The 21,400-nt window shown below is 46.9% G+C and overlaps 1 protein-coding gene and 2 pseudogenes across 1 annotated transcript; all 3 read left to right on the plus strand.

Moving 5' to 3' along the window:
• The first annotated feature begins 7,165 nt into the window (after nucleotides 1-7,165).
• LOC132219348 (cyclin-dependent kinase 2-associated protein 1-like) lies at nucleotides 7,166-7,508 on the plus strand (annotated as a pseudogene).
• A 2,662-nt stretch (nucleotides 7,509-10,170) lies between these two features.
• On the plus strand, nucleotides 10,171-15,464 carry LOC132218505 (pre-mRNA cleavage complex 2 protein Pcf11-like). Its single transcript, XM_059669760.1, has 3 exons — nucleotides 10,171-10,224; nucleotides 11,323-14,638; nucleotides 14,850-15,464. Exons 1-3 carry the CDS (start codon nucleotides 10,171-10,173, stop codon nucleotides 14,885-14,887), a joined length of 3,408 nt encoding a protein of 1,135 aa, XP_059525743.1. The 3' UTR covers nucleotides 14,888-15,464.
• Nucleotides 15,465-17,183: 1,719 nt separating this feature from the next.
• Nucleotides 17,184-17,811, plus strand: LOC132218510 (mitochondrial coenzyme A diphosphatase NUDT8-like; annotated as a pseudogene).
• Nucleotides 17,812-21,400: the final 3,589 nt, after the last annotated feature.

The following is a 21,400-nucleotide window of genomic DNA, read 5'->3' on the forward strand; positions in this document are numbered from 1 at the left end:
ATACCAAAGGGGGGACCTGTTATCAGGGCTGGCGATGCAGCTGTTCATTTCTATGGGACCTGCACGTGACCCCCTCCTGTTGTCTTGTCAACGGTGCTGCCCTGAATGCCACACTTGTCCTAATATCCAGACCCTTCCACCCCAGGAACCCTCTGTGTTCCCATCTTAGAATGGGATGCTCTGTCAGAAATCCCGGGGTGACCTTGTTAACACAGGGAGGTGTTGTCCATTCTCTGCTAGGAAATGACTAAGATACCAGTGTGCCTCTTCATAACTCACCTCCAAGTCTCTGTTGCCTTCCGAGAACCTTTCCTCTTGTCCATGTAGAAAACGTGGAAACCTGTGCAGAATTTTTGTGAATTTATTTGAGCTATAGTGTAGACAATTGCAGTGAAGCAAAATCTCAACCGAATGAAATAGTAATGCTCCGGAGAATGGCAGCTTTGCACTTCATTCTATACATTACAATCAAAAGTGGAGACTTGTGTGGTTTTATGAAATTCATTGTTGATAGATGAGGGAAGCAGGAGGAAGCACAGCAGGGAAATCTCTGGGCCTGGAAAAAAGGTAAAATGATAGACATGCACTTCTTTCACTTAGGTGGGTATGGGACAGTTAACAGTCAACAATGAACTCAATAACAATGAGGGAATGTGTGGTCTCTGCAGAGAGCAGAGCAGTGCCTATGCTCTGAGGGTCTGAATAAAAAGGAAAATTTCTTTGACATTCCAAAAATATGTTGTCATAGATGCAAAAAGACAATAGACAGGCTCAGTTAAGATAAAGATTGACTTTATTTCAGGGAAGATGACAGCCTAGGACTGTGGTCGGCAAACTCATTAGTCAACAGCCAAATATCAACAGTACAATGATTTAAATTTCTTTTGAGAGCCAAATTTTTTAAACTTAAACTATATAGGTAGGTACATTGTTATTAACTTAATTAGGGTACTCCTAAGACTTAGGGAGAGCCACACTCAAGGTGCCAAAGAGCCGCGTGTGGCTTGCGAGCCGCAGTTTGCCGACCACTGGCCTAGGACACTAGTACCCACCATAAGCTGCTTTTAGTTAAAAAACAAAACCAAACCACCACACTTTAATTTCAGACCATCCTTTGTGGTTACTTTAGGTCTCTGAGTTTGCAAGGCTGCCAGTTTAGCATCTCGTCCTGAGATCACTCCTGTCCCACCTCTTGCCACCAATCACTGAGTGCTTGGGACTCAGTCTGAGCTGGAGCCCCCAGCCCACCTGGCAGTTTATGAGCTGCCTCTGATGGCATGTACCCCTCTCCCAACACAGGATAGAAATCAGACCACCACCTCGGCGCCCGCTGGCTTGGACAGCATGCCTGCTGCATTCAACACACAGGTGCCCATGAATTTGTTTTCCACCTGGGAAGTGGAATGCTCCCACCCAGGGGTGGGCAAACTTTTTGACTCGAGGGCCACAATGGGTTCTTAAACTGGACCGGAGGGCCGGAACAAAAGCATGGATGGAGTGTTTGTGTGAACTAATATAAATTCAAAGTAAACATCATTACATAAAAGGGTACGGTCTTTTTTATTTTTATTTCAATAGATTTATTCAATTCAAACATTTTAAGAAGAAGAATGTAAACACTAATTATTATAATTTGAAACTTCAAAAAATGGAGGAATCATAGCACAATAACATACCTTATATTGAAGATGGCAAAGGCAAATAAAATTGCCTAACAAAGGAAAGGTATAAAAGCCTTTCAAATTAAACTTAAATATAATAAAATAACTTAAAACTAAAACAAATAGAAAAGAACAAAATGTGTAAACAGTAAATTAAACATTTTCTTTGGTGCAACTTCTAAATTATGCCCGGGACGTAGTTGTAGATGGCAATGTAGAATGGGTTGAAAGGTTTTTGGTCTTTAAAACATCAACTTCAGTGGGAACAGTGTTGTTGGTCTCCTTTTTTAGCTAATGCATCAAAGTCTTGAGTTAGTTTTGTTGTGGCTATTCTCAGGATAGACCTGAGGTGGTCGTCAGTTAAGCTGGATCTGTGAGGGGCTTTGTTGATGTTCATGATGCTAAATGTCTGCTCACAAACATAGGTTGACCCAAACAGCACCAGTGTCTTCTGTGCTATCTTCCGTATGTTTGGAAAAGTGGCTTCATTAAGTGAAGCATAAAGGTCTCTTAGTTCAGGAGAGCTGAATTTCTCCTTTAGGACAAAGTCAGACTGAAGATCGATGAGTTCCAGTTGCACCTCTTCTGGTGCTGTTTCAGGGTTTTGTGACAAAGGACAGGCCACCAGTTGAAGTGACTGGTCAATTTTTTCAACATCAGAAAACCAATGACAGAATTCTGCATTCAGGTCATCCAGTGATTTGCTGTATTTCTTCACGTTTTGGATGGTCTCCTTCTGTGTGGCTAGTGTGGCAAAATGAGTGAAGACTTTGTCTGAAATTTGTCTGGAAAAGAAAATCAGCTTCGATTGAAAGGCTTTCACATTAGTGTATATGCCATGTACATACTGATCTTTTCCCTGTAGCTTCACATTTAGCTCATTCAAATGTGAAAATATATCTATAGCAAATGCAAAGTCACACAGCCAATTCTTGTCACTCAGCTCAGTAAATTCGTCAGACTTGCCCTTTAATTTCAAAAATGCACCAATCTCTTCTTTGAGCTCCCACACTCGTTGGAAAACTTTGCCCAAACTCAACCAGCGGACACGATAGTGGTAAAATAAGTCGTGGTGATCCGCATCAATTTCCTCCAGAAACTTAGTAAACTGATGGTGCTGAAGTCCCTTTGCTCGAATGAAATTAACAAGCTTTACGACTGGATTAACAACATGATTAAGTTGTGATATAGACTTGCACAATGATTCCTGGTGAATAATACAGTGAAGAAAAATAACATCTTGGTTAGGGTTCTCCTCTTTCACTTTATCCTGAATTCTTTTTAGCAGTCCAACATTTTTTCCAGTTAAATTTGGAGATCCATCTGTCGTGACATTAGCAAGTTTACTCCATGGTATCTTCCTTTTCTCGATGACAGTAGACACCGGTCATACAAGTCCTCTCCCCGTGTTTTTCCTTTCAGTGGCTCCATGGCTAAAAACTCCTCCGTAATTTCAAAATTGTCACTAATCCCTCGGATAAAAATTAAGAGCTGAGCAGTGTCCTTTACGTCATTACTTTCATCCAATGCTAGTGAATAAAACTTAAAGAACTCTGCCTTACTATTTAACTTGCTGGCCAAGTCTTCATCAGTCAGTTCCACTCGACGAGTCACTGTCCTGCGCGATAAGCTGAGTTTTTCAAACTTGCCTTTGCTCTCTGGACACAAGAGACCTGCTGTCTCTATCATACATTCTTTCAAAAACTCGCCTTCAGAGAGAGCTTTGCTAGCTTTTGCTAATTTGAATGATAGCATAAAACTTGCTTTGGTAGTTGTCTCTTGAATTGCAGTTTGTCTGTGAAAGACATTTTGCTGAGCCTGTAATTTAGCCATCAACCTCTGTGCAGTAGCCTCCCGTTCTTGAGGTCACTGCTTGCTAGCATAGTTGCCATGCTTTGTGGCAAAGTGACGGCTGAGATTGTACTCTTTGAAGACTGCAAGTGTTTCCTGGCATATCAGACATACCGGCATTGATTGGACTTCTGTGAAAAAATATTTTGTTGTCCACTCCCTCTTAAACACTCGGCATTCACTGTCCACTTTCCTTTTCTTTGGTCCATTCATGTTTAATATTGGGCTAAAACCAACAGTACCGTTTTCTTATTAAATTCTTTACTAAAATAAGACAGTAAAGTATAAAAACAAGTGATTAAATTTGCTCTACTATAAGATTTTTGGTCTAAAAATATATATATATAACAAAATCATCTGAAAAAGTTCATACGTGGGACAGAGGCACACCCTGACCATAGAGAACAACCCCTTTCCTCCATAGAAAACCTGTGTATCTTTCACACAGGCCCTTTGTTTATGATAACACACATAGCTGCACATTGCTGTGTCTTCCAGACACACTTGTATGGGAGGTGCTAGGGCAGTGCAAAACATGGGTAACCAGTAGTTACCACTAGCACTTCCGTTACTGACAAAAAACAGCCGCAGTGCACATAGTGTGAAAGAGCCCATTATAATGTCAGATTGCATCCACTGGACTCTATAGAAACAACCAGGTGCCACTTTTAAATGCCCATTGCAACAGTTTTTCTTATTAAAAGCTGGAAATGGCAGGATATTTATATATATACCCCTACTGTGACAGCCTGGCAGAGCATTACAAAGGAGAAAACCCAGCATCTGGTGATGTCCATAAGTACAAGACTTCAGGCTGTCATTACCAGGAAAGGGTTTCATCCAAGTATTAGATATGAACATTTGATTTTCAGTTTTTCATTTGTCCAATTGCTTCTGAAACCCTGAAATTAAGCGATTTTGTAATAAAATCTTTAGTTCATCACATTTCTATACAATCTTTTTGTTCAACCCACTGAATTAGGGTTTGTTCACACTAGCCATGCTGCCATGGCAGTGTGGTGCAGTACTGCAATGCAGCGCAGTTAGGGTTAATGCAGGGTACATAGCTTTCCATCGTGTTTGCGTTGATGCTAATGTGCAGTGGTGCATGTTAACACAAATGCCCTGTAGCAAGCATTTTTACAGCTGAAAGTCTTTGTTGTTTTATTAACAAGTCATTGTGATGTACAGAATGTGGGAACAGGAAAAAAATTGTGTTTGAGTAGAGCTCTTAATCTTACCTCAGAAAGGCTCTGATACTGTGCTCTCCAGGGGCGTGTCTCCCTACATCACCACGATAACGTGTCTACGCATTCCCAGGGTGATGTCCGGAGACGCGTCCGCGGGAATTACAAGGAGCCACTGGAAGATTGAGAGGTTGTTCTTTCTACTGAATGGGCGGATCTAAATCTGCCCACTCAGAAGAAGGAGCTGCGGCTGTGTTTCCCGACGTTGCCATGTTAACACTGCTGCTGGTGAAGGAGTGGAGGGGAGAGCAAGAGAACCCTACGCTCTTTCGGATCCATGGGCCGGATAGAACAGCCGGATGGGCCAGATCCGGCCCGCGGGCCGTAGTTTGCCCACGGCTGGGCTAGGTTGTGTTGTTCTAACAGAGCCCTAAATCTCCGTGGTTTGCAGCAGCAAAGGTTAATTTCATAGTCATAGTTAATTTCAGATGGATTTAACAAGAGCTCCTGCTTTTCAGATTGTTATTCTCTCTCTTTTTTTTTTTCTCTTATAAGGATGGAAGTTAGGACTTCACAATGAAAACCAGAAGTCAAATACTTATTTGACAGTGGCCTGTGGTGGACATGACTTCCATTTTCCCTTTTCTAACATCTGCCAATTTCCACATCCAGCTGTTTCTGGGGGTTGTTATTCAGGGCCCCAGAGTGAAGGTATCAGCATATCTAACTGTCTAGACCACAGTGATGATGGTTGTATGTGGACATGTGACTTCAGTGAGTTTAATAAGATTATTTTTACTAGTGACCAGAAGAAAATTCTGGATGTTTTCAATTAAATTAGAGCAGCCTGTGAGTGAGAGAAAGAGATAGAGCTGTTTGCCTGTGAGAGTTGTGAACCAGTGGACTGAAAGGTGTTGGGTTTGACTCCAGTCAAGCTAACTGCCTCAGTTGCAGGCTAGATCCTTGGCCTTGGTCTGGGCCAGGGAAACTTACCCTTGGGTGAGGATTGACAAAGAAAAAATTTAGTGATAAGTATGGCACTGCCACTTGCATTAAAACCTCAGGCACGTTAGCTGAGTTCTTTACGTCTTGTTCTTTTCACGGGAAAAATGATCTCACTCATTCATGGATAATAAAGACCATTATAAACTTATGAACAATAATGGATACAGAGGCAGAGCTGCCTCAATCTGATTGTCAAAGTGCAGGGGGAAGGCCAGGGAGGGTTGGGGGGCAGGAGGGAGGGGGGTAAGAGATCCACCGAAGGACTTGTATGCATGCATATAAGCATAACCAATGGACATAAGACACTGGGGTGTAGGAGAGGCCAGGGGATTGTCAAGGGCGGGGGCAAAAAAAAGGACACATATGTAGTACCCTTTGTAATACTTTAAGCAATAAAACAATAAAAATAATGTTATGAAAAAATGAGTTGCAAGGATAAAATATAATAATAAAGTGCTTAACATAAAGAGTTGGCATGTGGTAGGCACTCAATATATATTTCTCATCCTATCTAATAATAGAGAAACATCTTAATTAACTGTAACTTCGCTACCCTTCCCATTGGCTAATCAGGGCAATATGCAAATTAACTGCCAGCCATGATGGCGTTTAACCGCCAACAAAGATGGTGGGTAATTTGCATATGTAGCCACAATGCTGGGAGGTGAAAGGGATCTGAAACCCAGGCGGCAGGCAAGAGGTGGGGGCAGGCAAAGGCGGCCGGTGATCGGTGATTGCATTGTGGATTGGAGGCAGAGAGAGCCCCGGCGCAGGCCAGCCGGCACCCCTGGACCCCTGGGGCTGTGGGTGCTGGCTGGCCTGCTACCCCGTGATCGCCATGGAAAAGAGACCTTCAAGGCCTGTCCAAGGCAGGTTTGCATTTAAAACTAAGTGGGGTAGTCCGGAACTGCGCGGCACTGACAACCAGGGCAGTCTCTGCGTCGGTGGCACATCTGCGGCTCCAAGTGTGGGGTGTGAGGGCCATGTAAGCCAGAGACTTTGGCTGCAATGGTCAGATAATTTCAGCTCCAATGCAGGCGCAATCAGGGAAGCCATTGGGACCTTCACAAAAAAAAAAAAAAAAAGAAGGCTGAAGAGGAAGGATACTTCCCAGAGCGGATTAAAGAACAGCTGGCAGCCTTGAAGAAACAACATGAAGAAGAGATCCCTCATCATAAAAAGGAGATTTGAGTGTCTGCAGAAAGACATTGAGCAGCACAGGCAGAACATCAAGAAACTGAAAGATCATGATACTGCGGCAGTGTCAGGGTGAGGGGACAGCCATATTTGCCAGTGCGCTCGAGCTGTCAACAACAAAAAGTGTGTGGGAGCTGGGCAGGCACACAGACAGGGACACAGACCCAGGCCCACCTCACCACCGCCTGGCCTCACTGCCACCGCTGCCGATGCCATCTTATGGGGCCTGCGCCCCGCAGCGGGAGACAGGGGGCGGAGGGGGGGATGTCTTACAAACTGAACTTGACCATGCACATGCCCGCCACCTCCATCAAGGCCTCTGGGAGCGTTCATCCGCCTTCCACCAGCATGGCAACGTCTTCCCAGTACCGCCAGCTGCTGAGTGACTAGGACCAACATCTCTAACATGCAGGGAACAGAGAACAGCCAGGCGCCCCAGAGCAAATATGCTGAGCTGCTGGTCATCATCGAAGAACTAGGGAAGGAGATCTGACTCACGTACGCGGGCAGCAAGAGCGCGATGGAGAGACTGAAACGAGGCATCATCCACACGACATGGCTGGTTCGGGAGTGCTTGGCCAAGATGGAGCAGAACACCAGGTCCTAGCCCCTAAGTCCACGTGAAAGGCTTTCCTTCTTCTTCCAAGAAGTGACAGCTCATGCTTGCATCCCCTTCAGATGAAACTTGGTTTCAAAATGGTAACAGCTTGGTTTCTCCTCCCCGTGCCCCTCCCGTAGTTCATCAGGCTCTGAACCTCCCATCGCTGAGATGGAGAAGAGATTTTTGCAGTTATTAGATTTAAGCGTTAGTTCAGAACTACCCAGGGCATTTTGTGTGTTTTTTTAAAGCATTGATTTACAGGATGCATGTCAGTTACCTATCACAGCAAGCTGCAGTTGGCCTCCCAGATACGTGTTTCTTTTCTGGATACATTTCTGTTACTCACATGGTTCTTTATGTTTCTCTTCTGAGCTGATCCAACTCTGAGGGTTTGTTTCAGTGAGTCCTGAGGCAGCACTATAGTAGCCAGTGCCCATTCACCACACAGTCTAAATTCTTTTCAATGTAACTGTTCTGTGTTTTTTTTTTTTGCTTAAGCATTTGCATGACTATTAGTACTTTGAAGTCAATCTTTAAAATGCACAAGTTATAAATACAGAAGGAAGAGCAATTTATAGAACCTCGCCTGACAAGGACCCTTGAAATTTCCCCTAAGGATGTATGTACATTTCAGTTCCGCCTTTCCCATCAGTGGATCCAAACATGTGGAAGACAGTGACTAATACTGTTTGCATCTTTGTATGTATTTATTACTTGATGTAATAAAGCTTATTTTCATTAACAACCACAAAAAATAAATTGAAAGATCATGCTGATGCTTAAGTGCACACAGTTCCCAATAGAATGGCTACATACTGTCCACTTCTATGGAGACATAGTTCTGGTAACTAATATCTATCTATGCTGCCAACAGATTATAGTAAATTGTCATCAGTGGGGAAAAAACCACCAAAACCCAGTGGGGTGACATTGGAATTACCGAAGCGTACCCCCAACCCCTTCACCTGCCCAGACGCCTAGGGGCCCTTTACAACTGGGCTGAGCCCAGTGCCGCCCAGTGGCCTGGACACCAGACCCGACCACCTCTCTGGTTTGGCCCAAACATCTGAAGTTCGCATTAGTTGCCAACTTAAGAAATTGGAGCATTCACGTAAAATCAGGATTCCCCACTTCTCTTTCCAAAGTGGCCGATTGGGCTACCAACCAAGGGTGGTCGGTATCACTTCAACCCTAAGAGGAACCCCCAGCTTGGGGGTGTGGTGAGGAGGAAGCTATCTGTGCAGACAGTTCAGTTGTGTAAACTCTCACTGACAGTAGCACAGCCCAACAGTGTGGCCATACAACTGCGAGGCAGCACAGCCATGAGACAGTCCGGCTGTTAAACAAGGCCCCTCTCCAGCTTTCAGGGGGCTTCACCTACTCCAACCCACTGCACCCCACTCTGCCCCAGTGAGGCAGCTTCAGTGTTTCAGCTCCAGCAATCAGAACACGTCCCAGTGGAAAGGGAAAGTGTATCCATAGCCAGTGTTGCTCAATGGATAGAGCCTCTGCCTGAGGGCTGAAGGGCCCCAGAGTTCAATTCCTGGTCAGGGCACATGCCTGGGTTATGAGTTTGATCCCCAGTGTGGGGCGTGCAGGAGGCAGTCAGTCAATGATTCTCTCTCATCATTGATGTTTCTATCTCCCTCCCTCTCTGAAATCAATCTATACTAATAAAAGGGTAATGTGCTAATTAGACCAAACAGCTTCCAGGCAACTTTCTGGATGTCCTTTTGGACAAAGCCATGGTGGCGGGCCGAGGCAGAGGCGGTTGGGGCGATCAGGCTGGCAGGGGAGAGCAGTTTGGGGATCAAGCCGGCAGGGGAGAGCAGTTAGGACAATCAGGCTGGCAGGGGAGAGCAGTTAGGGGGGTCAGGCCAGCAGGGCGAACAGTTAGGGAGAACAGGTCGGCAGGCAGGTGAGCAGTTAGGAGCCAGTGGTCCCAGATTGCAAGAGGGATGTCCGGCTGCCAGTTAGGGGGATCCCAGGGATCGGGCCTAAACCAGCAGTCGGACATCCCCCAAGGGATCCCTGATTAGAGAGGGTGCAGGCTGGGCTGAGGGAACTCCCCCTTCCCCCCCGTGCATGAATTTCGTGCACTGGGCCACTAGTCCTATCTAATAAAAGAGAAACATGGTAATTAGCCGTAACTTCGCTACCCTTCCCATTGGCTAATCAGGGAGATATGCAAATTAACTGCCAACCAAGATGGCGGCCGGCAGCCAGGCAGCTGATGCGAACAGGAGGCTTGCTTGCTACAGTGACAGGGGAAACCAACGTTCCCCGCCTGCCGCTGTTGGGCTCTGAGCTGCAACTCTAAGCAACTGTGTTGCAATTATAGAAGGGAAACCTGCCTCAGAAACCCGATTTCAGCCAGCCGGGCTTCAGCCAGCAGGATCGCAAGAGTGTTACAATTATAGAACCCAAACAAACCCAGATACCTGCTTTCTGCAGCCGAGGTCTCAGAGCTGGAGCCCAGCCTCAGAGCTAAAGACGGATCTCAGCTCCAGTGACAGCCATAGAAGGGAAATAAATCCCAGAATGAAAAGAAAAAAGAAAAAAAGGGAGGTTGGGAGCCTCAGTTGCCCGCCAGCCTGAAAACAGCTATCATCCCCTCACCCAGACTGGCCAGGCACCCCAGTGTTGACCCGAAACCTGCAGCAACAAGATGGCAGCTAATTTGCATACTGAAGGCAGGGGACAGCTCTCAGAGGTGGAGGAGGTTCAGGAAACAAGCATGGACACAGATCCTAAGCCATAGGCCAGCGCTCGCCACTCCCCAGCTATTGAAGTAGCAACACGATGTTAGTGTGTTTAGCATTCGCTGTGCTCCTGAGACATTTAAAGTTGTGACAGTGAACTAGTTTGCTTTGACATGTTTATGTACAGTTCATTCATATTTCTTCACACAAAGGAAAAAATATATATAAAAATTAATAAAATAAAGTAAAATAAAATAAAATAAAGGGTGTCTGTCAGCCCTCTCTGGCTTGGCTCAGTGGTTGAATGCCAGAAGCTGGTCCGTCCTTGCTGCTTGACACAGTCGCTGCAGGGAAGAAACATCTGCCCAGTGTATCTTTCAAGGGACTTGGCGTATATGTATATGCCATACTGTTCTTAATACATTGGCTCCCCTTCTTGGCGCTATGTGTTTTAACTGAGGTCACCTCTCCGAGATAGGTTGTTTCCCCAGGTAGGGATTTTCCCCTGAAGCTAGGGAGGGGATAAAACCCCTTAACTAAGCGCCAGGCGGGCAGTTAATCACTTTAACTACGACCAATCACGCTTAAGCTACATAATCTTTACTTCCTGGAATGGAGAAAAGAAACGCCCTAACCTTTGCAATAGAAATTGAGAGGATTAAAATCAACTGGTATAAATGCAGATGTAAGAAGGCAATAAAAGACAGAACGTGGCTGGAGATCCTGGCTAGAGAACCTGGCTCTGATGATCAACTGAACGCTGCTGTCTGTGTCCTTCCTTCTTCGCCGACTCCGTCCACACCTTTGGGAACCCCTGGACCTGTTCGGGCAGGACCCAAACAGAGGGCGCCCAAACAGGATTCCCCTAGGAGCTGCAGCCACCTGCGCCGGCACCCTTTTGTTCCTGTGGAGAAAGAGGCTCCTGAGGTGGCTGAAAGTGTGTGGAGATCACTGTGCGAAGGCAGCCTTGAGTACCTGGGGTTCCCCCCGTGTCGTCCCCCAATACCCCTCCGCGGTCAGTCAGCACGTGGTGAGGCCGGAGTGGGGAGAGGAAGCGCGGTCGGCAGTGACACGGGGTGTCAAGAGCGGCTGCAGCTGCGGCCACGGCACAATGTCAGAGCCCACCCTTGGGGGCCCGGGAGGACGCCTGTCGGGATTATCAGTCATCCCTCGAAGACCTGACCGTCAATAGCAAACCGCACATCAATATGCTGACCATTCTAGCCCAGGAGAACCTGCACTTCGCCAAGGATATCGTCTCTCTCATCGAGGCCCAAACCGCCAAGGCTCCTTCCTCAGAGAAGCTTCCCGTTATGTACCTTATGGATTCTATCGTGAAAAACGTTGGCCGAGAGTATCTCACCGCCTTTACTACAAATCTAGTTGCAACATTTATTCGTGTGTTTGAAAAGGTGGATAAAAATACCAGAAAAAGTCTATTTAAATTACGTTCCACATGGAATGAGATATTCCCATTGAAGATTCTTCATGCCCTGGATGTCAGAGTCAATTCATTAGATCCTGCTTGGCCTGTTCAACCTCTACCCCCCAATCAGAATACATCTAGCATCCATGTGACTTCTACATTTCTAAATAAATCGCCTGAAGAGCCTTCAGCTGGAAAGATGTGCCACTCTGGATGTAAGCAGTCACATATGGAAGACTTTGTGCCACCTTCCAGGGAAGAAAGAAATGCTAAGAGAAGTGCTGAACAAGATGTTCGAGATCCAAAGCGAATAAAAAAGACTGAAGACGAACGACCACAAGAAAATAAAAGCTTACAACAAGGTGAGGACCATAGTAAATCTCCTCATCTAAGGCGGAGGGAAAGCTGGTCGAGCGCTAAAGGGGTTGTGTCACCTCGAGCCCCAAAGCAACAGCATCGATTAAGCGTAGATGCCAATCTTCAGGTTTTCACAGAGTTAACTCTCGCAAGCAAAAGAGAATTACTTCAAAAGACGAGTGAACATTTAGCATCTGGTGAAATTACACAGGATGAGTACCTTGTTGTTGCGCCTCAAATTCGACAGCTATTTCAGTATCAAGAAGGTGTACGAGAAGAGCAGAGGTCACCATTCAATGATCATTTTCCACTTAAGCGACCTAGATGTGAAGATGCAGGTGAACCATTTGTAGATACCTCAGCATCACGACTCGCCGGCCTAGATACAAATCAGCGCCTTACAGTGTTAGCTGAAGACAGACCGTTATTTGATGAACCTAGTAGGCCATCGGTAACAAGAGATGGCCCGACCAAGATGATTTTTGAAGGACCTAATAAATTAAGCCCTAGGATTGATGGACCTTCTGCACCAGGTTTTCTTCGATTGGATGGGTCACCTGGACAAATGGGGGCCGGTGGTCCTTTGAGATTTGAAGGTCCTCCGGGACCAGAAGGGACACCTCTGAGGTTTGAAGGGCCAGTTGGTCAAGCAGGCAGAGGTGGTTTTCGGTTGGAAGGTTCCCCTGGTCTGAGGTTTGAGGGACCTCATGGTCAGCCTGTGGGTGGACTTAGATTTGATAATCCCGGAGGTCAGCCTATACGTGGACATAGATTTGAGGGGGGTCGTGGTCCATCAGGACCTGCAATTAGGTTTGATGGACCTCATAGTCAGCCAGAAGGTGGGATCAGATTTGAGGGCCCTTTGCTACAGCACGGAGTTGGAATGAGGTTTGAGGGCCCCCATGGCCAGTCAGTCGCTGGCCTGAGGTTTGAAGGACAACATAATCAACTTGGTGGAAACCTTAGGTTTCAGGGTCCACATGGTCAACCAGGGTTTGGGATCAGGTTTGAGGGACCTTTAGTCCGACAAGGAGGTGGAATGAGGTTTGACGGTCCTGTACCAGGAGGTGGACTGAGACTTGAAGGGCCTCTGGGTCAAGGTGGTCCAAGATTGGAAGGTTGTCATGCTTTCAGGTTTGATGGGCAGCCAGGTCAGCCATCACTCTTACCAAGATTTGATGGATTACATGGCCAACTAGGTCCTAGATTTGAAAGAACTGGTCAGCCAGGCTCACAGAGATTTGATGGACCACCTGGACAGCAGGTTCAACCAAGATTTGATGGTGTTCCTCAAAGACTTGATGGTCCACAACACCAGCAAGCATCAAGGTTTGGTGTTCCCCTTGGTCTTCAAGGCACACGATTTGACAATCATCCTTCACAAAGGCTTGAATCCGTTTCGTTCCGTCAGACTGGTCCATATAGTGAGCCACCTGGCAATGCTTTTAATGCCCCATCCAAAGGACTGCAATTCCCAAGACACGAACAAATATTTGATTCACCTCAAGGACCCAATTTTAATGGACTGCGTGGCCCTGGAAACCAGAGTTTCTCAAATCCCCTTAGCAGAGCTTCTGGACACTCTTTTGATGAAAAGAATCTTCAAAGTCCTCAATGTGGAAACTTTGGCAATTTACCTGCTCAGATAACAGCGGGAAACATGCAGGTGTCTCAACAGGTTCTCACTGGTGTTGCTCAGCCAGTACCGTTTGGCCAGGGACAACAATTTTTACCAGTTCATCCAAAAAATCCTGGAGCATTTGTTCAGAATCCTTCCGGAGCCCTTCCTAAGGCATATCCTGATCATCACCTCAGTCAGGCAGATGCCAATGAATTATTTTCAAAACTGCTAAGAACAGGAATTCGCAAATTGCCCCAGCCTGATTCAGCTACAGCACAAGTAAATGAAGTTGCTGCTCAGCCTCCCACTGAAGAGAAGGAAGGTCAAAATGAAGATCGAGATGTTCCCGATCTTACCAATTTTACAATGGAAGAGTTAAAACAACGTTATGATAGTGTTATAAATCAACTGCACACTGGTATTCAGTGTTACTCTTGTGGAATGAGGTTTACAACGTCACAGGCAGATGTATATGCAGATCACTTGGACTGGCATTATCGGCAAAATAGAACTAAAAAAGACGTTAGCAGAAAAGTTACTCGTAGACGTTGGTACTACAGTTCAACAGACTGGATAGAATTTGAGGAAATAGCTGATTTGGAAGAACGGGCAAAGAGCCAGTTTCTTGAAAAGGCGCATGAAGAAGTTGTGCTCAAAACTCAGCAAGCTGCTAAGGAAAAGCAGTCCCAAAGTGTACCGGCAGGGCCAGCTGGAGCAGTGGAGAGTTGTGAAATCTGTCAAGACCAATTTGAACAATACTGGGATGACGAAGAGGAGGAGTGGCATTTAAAGAATGCCATCAGAGTGGATGGAAAGATTTGTCATCCATCATGTTATGAAGATGATCAAAATACATCTTCATTTGACTGTACACCATCTCCCAGCAAGAAACCAGTTGAAAACCCTCTGAATATTATGTTGAACATGGTCAGACATGAATTTCAGGAACCCTGTGAGAGTACCAATGTTAAGGAAGAACAAATTGATACCCCACCAGCTTGTACAGAGGACAGCATAGCAACATCTCAGAGCTGCTCCCGAGACATGGGCTTTACTCGTAGGAGGGTGGTGTGGGCACCTAGTGGGAGGCCATCAGCAAGTGCCTGGCCTGTCTGTGGCTCTCAACATCAGTTCCCTTCCTCTCCAGGCAAAGATGGGAACTGCCCAGTCACGTTACCTGAGCAAGCCCCTCCCCTTCTTAGGTTCCGGAGGGTACAGGTGACCCCTGCGCCAGGTCCATTAAATTAAAACGGAAGATGATATAGTTGAGTCAGTTTAAATAAAATGAGAAAAGTATGTTTTTCTTTTTTAAAAAAGCTGCTGTTTGGATCTAGGTGAAGATTTTTTTTTTTATGTATATATAGAACTATCTGTATAAATTGCCTAACTGAGGCAGGGCCTTCAGCTATCATTTGGTTTATAAATACATTTTAGTATTTGCATAGCCTACTGCCTGCACAGTTTCCGGTGCTTGTTGTGTGAAAGTTATACAGATGTGTGCAAATTTAACAAAACAAAATTGTTATGTGTAAAAATGTACGATTTTCACTTGTGAAACTGTAAATTGTAAATAAAAAAATATTTTTGCTACCCATGGAGTGTAATATTTATGGACACCATCAAATAAAGACAGTGTTTCTGTACTTTTTATTGGGTGAAAATGGAATTAAACAGCAACCTCAAGAAAAATTTTTTTTCTGGTAGTTCTGATGATTAAAGCAAAGTCTAAGTTTTATCCTTCATAGGGGGGTTGTGAGAGAGCGCGGCAGGCCTTTTCTCAAATAGGAAAGCCAGATTTGAAAAATTTTTAGAAACAATAGGACAATTATGCATATATATATATATACATATATATATATATACACACACACACTAGAGGCCAGGTGCACAAAAGTTTGTGCACTCGGGGGCGAGGGGGGTCCCGCAGTCCGGCCTGTACCCACTTGCAGAATCTGGGACCCCTCAGGGGATGACCACCTGCTGGCTTAGGCCCGCTCCCCAGGGGATTGGGCCTAAGATGGCAATCAGACATCCCTCTGGCAGGCCGGCAGCCCTCGGGGGATGCCCACTTGCCAGCAGGGTGTAGACCTAAGCTGCAGTCGGACATCCTTAGTGCTGCTGAGGAGGCAGGAGAGGCTCCCACCACCACTGCTGTACTGTAGCCATCAGCCTGGCTTGTGGCTGAACAGAGCTACTCCCATGTGAGAGCGCCCTGACCACCAGAGGGCAGCTCCTGCATCGAGCGTCTGCCCCCTGGTGGTCAGTGTGTGTCATAGTGACCAGTCATTCCCAGTCCTGCTGTTAGGGTCAGTTTGCATATTCCCCTTTTACTATATAGGATAGAGGCCTGGTGCACGCGTGGGGGCTGGCTGGTTTGCCCTGAAGATTGTCCCGGATCAGGGTGAGGGTCCTGCTTGGGTGCCTGGCCAGCCTGGATGAGGGGATGATGGCTGTTTGCAGCTGGTCACACCCCCGTCAGGGTGGGGGTCCCCACTGGGGTGCCTGGCTAGTCTGGGTGAGGGGCTGAGGGCTGTTTTCAGGCTGGTGGGCAACTGAAGCTCCCAGCCTCTCTTTTTTTTCTTTTTATTCTGGGATTTATTTTCCTTCGATAGGGGTAACTGGAGCTGAGAGCCTGCTCCAGCTCTTTGCTCCAGCTCCGAGGCCTTTGCCGGCTGAAAGCAGGTACCTGGATTTGTTCAGATTCTATAATTGAAACTCTGTTGCCATCACTGGCCGCTCTAAGCTCTGAGGCCTCGCTGGTTGAAAGCAGGTTTCTGGGGTTTGTTTAGGTTCTATAATTGCAACATTGTTTCATCCGGAGCTCAGAGCTGAGGTGCGGCAGGCAGGGAATGTTGGCTTCCTCCATCACTAGAGCAAGCAAGCGTCATGTTCACTTCAGCTGCCTGGCTGCCGGCTGCCATCTTGGCTGGCAGTTAATTTGCGTATCTCACTGATTAGCCAATGGGAAGGGTAGCGAAGTTATGGTTAATTACCATGTTTCTCTATTATTATACAGGATATATATATATATATATATATATACATATATATATATATATGTATATATACAGATATATATATATATCCAGCTATAGAGAACCACCCAGATGTCCTTTTTGAAAAGTATCGAATGAAGCAACATTTATTTTTTAACTTGGAAATTGATGCCATCAAATAATTAATGAATTTATTTAAGTACTAAAGGTGACTTTTTTTAATGACATTTTTTAAGTTTGTCACAATTTAATGCAGTGAACATATTTCTATTTTAAGTTACAGGGGAGTCTGTAAGAATGTTCATTTGAAAAATCGTTAACCTTTTTCATTTGTTGGTTTTGACTGAATTAGATGGATACCATGAGATGTTAATATTCATCCATGTAATAAATAGAATGATGAAGAAAAAAAGAAGAGTGGGAGAGACATGTCCTTCATACCCTGCAGGTTTCAGGGTAGTAAAATTAAGGGAAGGTTGTTCTAAGTGGAGGGAAAATCTGCGAAGGCCCAGAGGCCTGAATGGGGGACCTGAGTCGGTCAGTCTGGCTGGAGTGAGCCCCACGCAGGACTGGGGTCAGATGGACCTGGCCTTGACTGCTAATGGCCTCTGGATGGCAAGGGTGGGGTCTCCCTCTCAGCCTCCCTTCTCCAGCCCCAAAGGCCTGCCAAGGCCATGCCTCCCTTGACGGCCTGCCTCCTTGGCCCAGGCAAAGAGCACGGTGGTGTTGGTGGTCGCTGGAGTGGGCCCGCTGGATCCCCAGAGCCTCCAGTCCAACCCAGAGGAGGTGAGTTGGGGCAAGGATGCCGGGAATGGGATGTCCCAATGGGGGAAAGCTGCCATGGTCAGTCCTCTGTCCATCCTCCCCTGCCTCCTGTCATAGTTGGAGGAAGTGTTTGCACTGCCACTGGTCCACCTGCTGCAGGTGCAGAACCAATGCTGCACCCAATTCTGCAAGAGTGGCCACTTCCGTTACACAATGCCTGTCTTCCTGCTTGGGCCACACCGCATCTGGGGGCTCACCGCTATCATTACCGAGTTCACCCTGCAGGTCTTGGTACCTGGTGCCTACCAGTCCAGCCTGGATGTCCCTGGGGCTGAAGACTGGTCCCAGGCAGCCCCTGCCCTCACCCTGCTGGACCAGCGCGACCTCAGGACTGAATAAAGAGCCTTTACCAACTCTTGGGCAACTGCATCTTCGGCGCTAGGGCCCTGACCTCGAGCAGACCCCATGGGAAAGCTGGTCTCCTGGCTGGGGAACCCCCATCTAAGCACTCAGTCACTCACAGCAGTGGGCACTTACCCTGCACCAGGTACTTGGCATCATTTCACCCTCACCTCAGCCCTGTGAGTGGGGCTAGCACTGTCCCTGGCTGGTGATCTGGGCTCAGAGAGGACAGACAGCTTGACTGAGCTGGGATTTGAACCGGGCCCTCTCTGAGTGGAGCCCAGACCCTTAGCCACTGTAGGTTCCTTCCTCTGTGCCTGGCTGACCATGTGTTGGGCCTCAGGAATCTGGAGAGGAGTCCTGCATGAGACTAATGAGCGTGACTGGGGGTGGCATCGCAACCTCCGGATCCACCCTGCTGTGCATGACAGGGGGCGGCGACAGGGGGCGGCACACCAACTCCCCAATCGGCCCTTCTCTGAGCCCGACCAAGGGCTGCACCTAAGGATTGGGCCTGCCCTCTGCCACCCGGGAGCGGAGCGGGCCTAAGCCAGCAGGTCGTTATCTCCCGAGGAGTCCCAGACTGTGAGAGGGCACAAGTGGGACTGAGGGACAAAACCCCCTCCCGTCAGTGCACAAATTTTTGTGCACCAGGCCTCTAGTCACATATAAATACTAGTGGACTGATACAGGGTTCTGTGAAAGAATTCAGTGGGGGAGGATTCAATCAGCAAATATATGAGAAGCTCTTCCAGGTACAGACACGTCTCTAGGCACTGACCATAATCCAGTGCACAGGGCAAGCCCCAAGCCTGCACTACAGAGCTCCCTTCTAGTCGGGAGCGATTCAGTCACATTAGGGTGCACAGGCTCAGAGTGTCGACAGAACAGCCGATGTGACGTCCTCCTGGCCTCCTCTACCTATGGCTGCACCTTCCTGTATTGTGAAGAGGACAGTGAATCACTGTTCCAGTAGAAAACGTGATTTGGCTTCGGATCAGAGTCATGAGGGGAGTGTGGGACCTGAATTCAAGGTGCTGGAAGAACCCTGGATCCTACTCATGGTGGGATTTCTGCTGGAGGGCAGAGGTCTGAGGGTTTCTCCTAGGAAAAAAGGCAGGAGTCAGAGAGCTGTTCATGTGCACATGGGTGGTGTGGGTGATTGGGGAGGTCAGTGGACAGAGTGAGCCCCTCAGAAAATTCACACCCCTCTGCTTCTAATCCTAGCCGAATCTACACCCTTATCCAGGGACCTTGTTCACTATTCTGGTAGAACCTTCTCAGTGGTAGCTTGGTGGTAGCTCTCTCCCCATGGGAGTTAACTGTCAGTTAGAGAAGAAGAACTCCACAGGGCAGCTAGTGAAGTAGGCAGCACATAGGTGCAGGAGCCAAAGTTTGATGTGTTAGGAGGTGTCTGGACACCAGAGGATTTTCTTTGTTCACTCATTGGTCAGCTATACCTGGAGCACCTACTGTGTGTCAGTGAGTGACAGGAACTTAATAGACACCAGCCCTCCCTGTCCTCATGGAGTTGACATTCAGGTGGGAGGGTAGTGGGAGGGTACAGGGACACTGAGAGAGCATGTCAGGTTGCCCTGAAGAAGAGGACAGGCGATTCCCTCATTGATCCAGAGCTGTAAGTAAGGAGAGCTTTCTGCCAGCCCCTCCTGGGTGACCAGGCACATCTCTGCCAGGACTGCCAGGTTGAAGGTGAGCAAGGAGTAGGTCTGCCTTCTGGATGGGCAGGAGCAGCAGCAGGCACAGGACCCTAAGGCTGTCTGGGTGGTGCTCTGGGAGGGCCATGTGGAAAGAAAAACCAGGCCTCAGACGCAGCTGTCAGTCTATCTCTCTCCCCAGGGTCATCTCCTGCATCTTGGGCATATGGCTGGACCAGTACACTGAGGATTTTTATCGGCCGCCAGAATTTTCCAGCCTAATCATGCTTTTGGCCTCCATAGAGCTCCTGTTCCAGTCCCAGACCTGCCAACCCAGGCCCAGTATCTCCACTCAGAGCTGGAGCACCTGAGCCCACTGAGGCGGAGACACAGCAGGAGGAGGTGTGGTGTGTGTGATGGGGAGGGCATGTGGCTGCGCCACTCAGAGAAGAGCTCCCAGAGCCTGGCTTAGGCAGGAGCACAGAGCTGCTCAGGTCAGTGCCCCATGGCCTGCAGTCTGGAGGATGTCCTGGGGTGGGGGCTTGAACTGGGACTTCAGTGATGGAGATGGGAGGTTCCCTTCCTTGGAAGGCACACGAAAGGCGGTCATGGTGGTAACATAGTTCCTTCCTGGATCTACAGAAGCAGCTCCAGAGCAAGATGAAGAAACACCTAAAGAGAAAATGCCAACTCTGGTGCCCTCTCCTGAGCCAGAGCAGGCTCCAGGTACAGCTGTCACCGAACTTCCAGATGTGGACCCACCTGCAGCTTCTGAGACACTAGCCTCAGCATCTGGGAGGCCTGTGGTCCCAGATCCTGGGGGGCAGCCTGTGTCAGCTGCCTCGGCAGAGAGGACTCCCCTGACCTCCCAGTAATAGCAATTTAAGAAATGTTTGTGTTTCTCTTGCACATACTTAGAAGGTTAGGGTATTTTTCTTACACTATTGAGTAAAATAAAATGCTTTTTTTAAATAAAATTTAATACTATTATCTGAAAAATAACTTTACATTATATAAATTTTAACTCTATGATCCTTCAAAGTGTAAATTCCAACATGGAGAATATTCACAATTTTTCGCAACTGTTCCATCACATCACAAACACTCTCCAGTTCCACAACATTTTCAGAACCCACATCTGAGGTATGTGTCGTGACCCGGAATCAAACCTGCATCCTTTTGGTGTATGGGATGACTCTCCATCGAACAGGTGAGGCACCCTGTTCAGGGTGAGAAAGAGCAATATTTTCATTTGAATTTTTCATTCTGGTTTAAACTGCAGTTGGGTATCTTTCGCATACTTTTGGCCTATCCCTTCTTTTGGAATTTCAGTTTGAGACCTTTTGCCCTCTTGTCCATTGGATTGTTAGCAAATCTGAATTGTCATGGATATCAGGTTTTTGCCATGTAACTTTCAAATGGATTCTCTAGCTTGCCATTTGTCTCCATTTGATGTGTGTTTTGACAAATAGACACATTGCATTTTGATGTGGTCGAATCTGTCTTCTCTTCTCATGCTCTTTGATTTTGTCTCTCACTTTGAATGGAAAACATGTTTTTGATCTTATCGGGAAGACTGGCTAGGTTGTATTGTTCTAACAGAGCCTTAAATCGCCACGGTTTGCAGCAGCAAAGGTTAATTTCATAGTCATAGTTAATTTCAGATGGATTTAACAAGAGCTCCTGTTTTTCAGATTGTTATTCTCTCTCTTTTTTTTTTCTCTTATAAGGATGGAAGTTAGGACTTCACAGTGAAAACCAGAAGTCAAATACTTATTTGACAGTGGCCTGTGGTGGACATGACTTCCATTTTCCCTTTTCTAACATCTGCCAATTTCCAAATCCAGCTGTTTCTGGGGGTTGTTATTCAGGGCCCCAGAGTGAAGGTATCAGCATATCTAACTGTCTAGACCACAGTGATGATGGTTGTATGTGGACATGTGACTTCAGTGAGTTTAATAAGATTATTTTTAC

Source organism: Myotis daubentonii, chromosome 16, assembly GCF_963259705.1.
Source record: "Myotis daubentonii chromosome 16, mMyoDau2.1, whole genome shotgun sequence".
NCBI lineage: Eukaryota > Metazoa > Chordata > Mammalia > Chiroptera > Vespertilionidae > Myotis > Myotis daubentonii.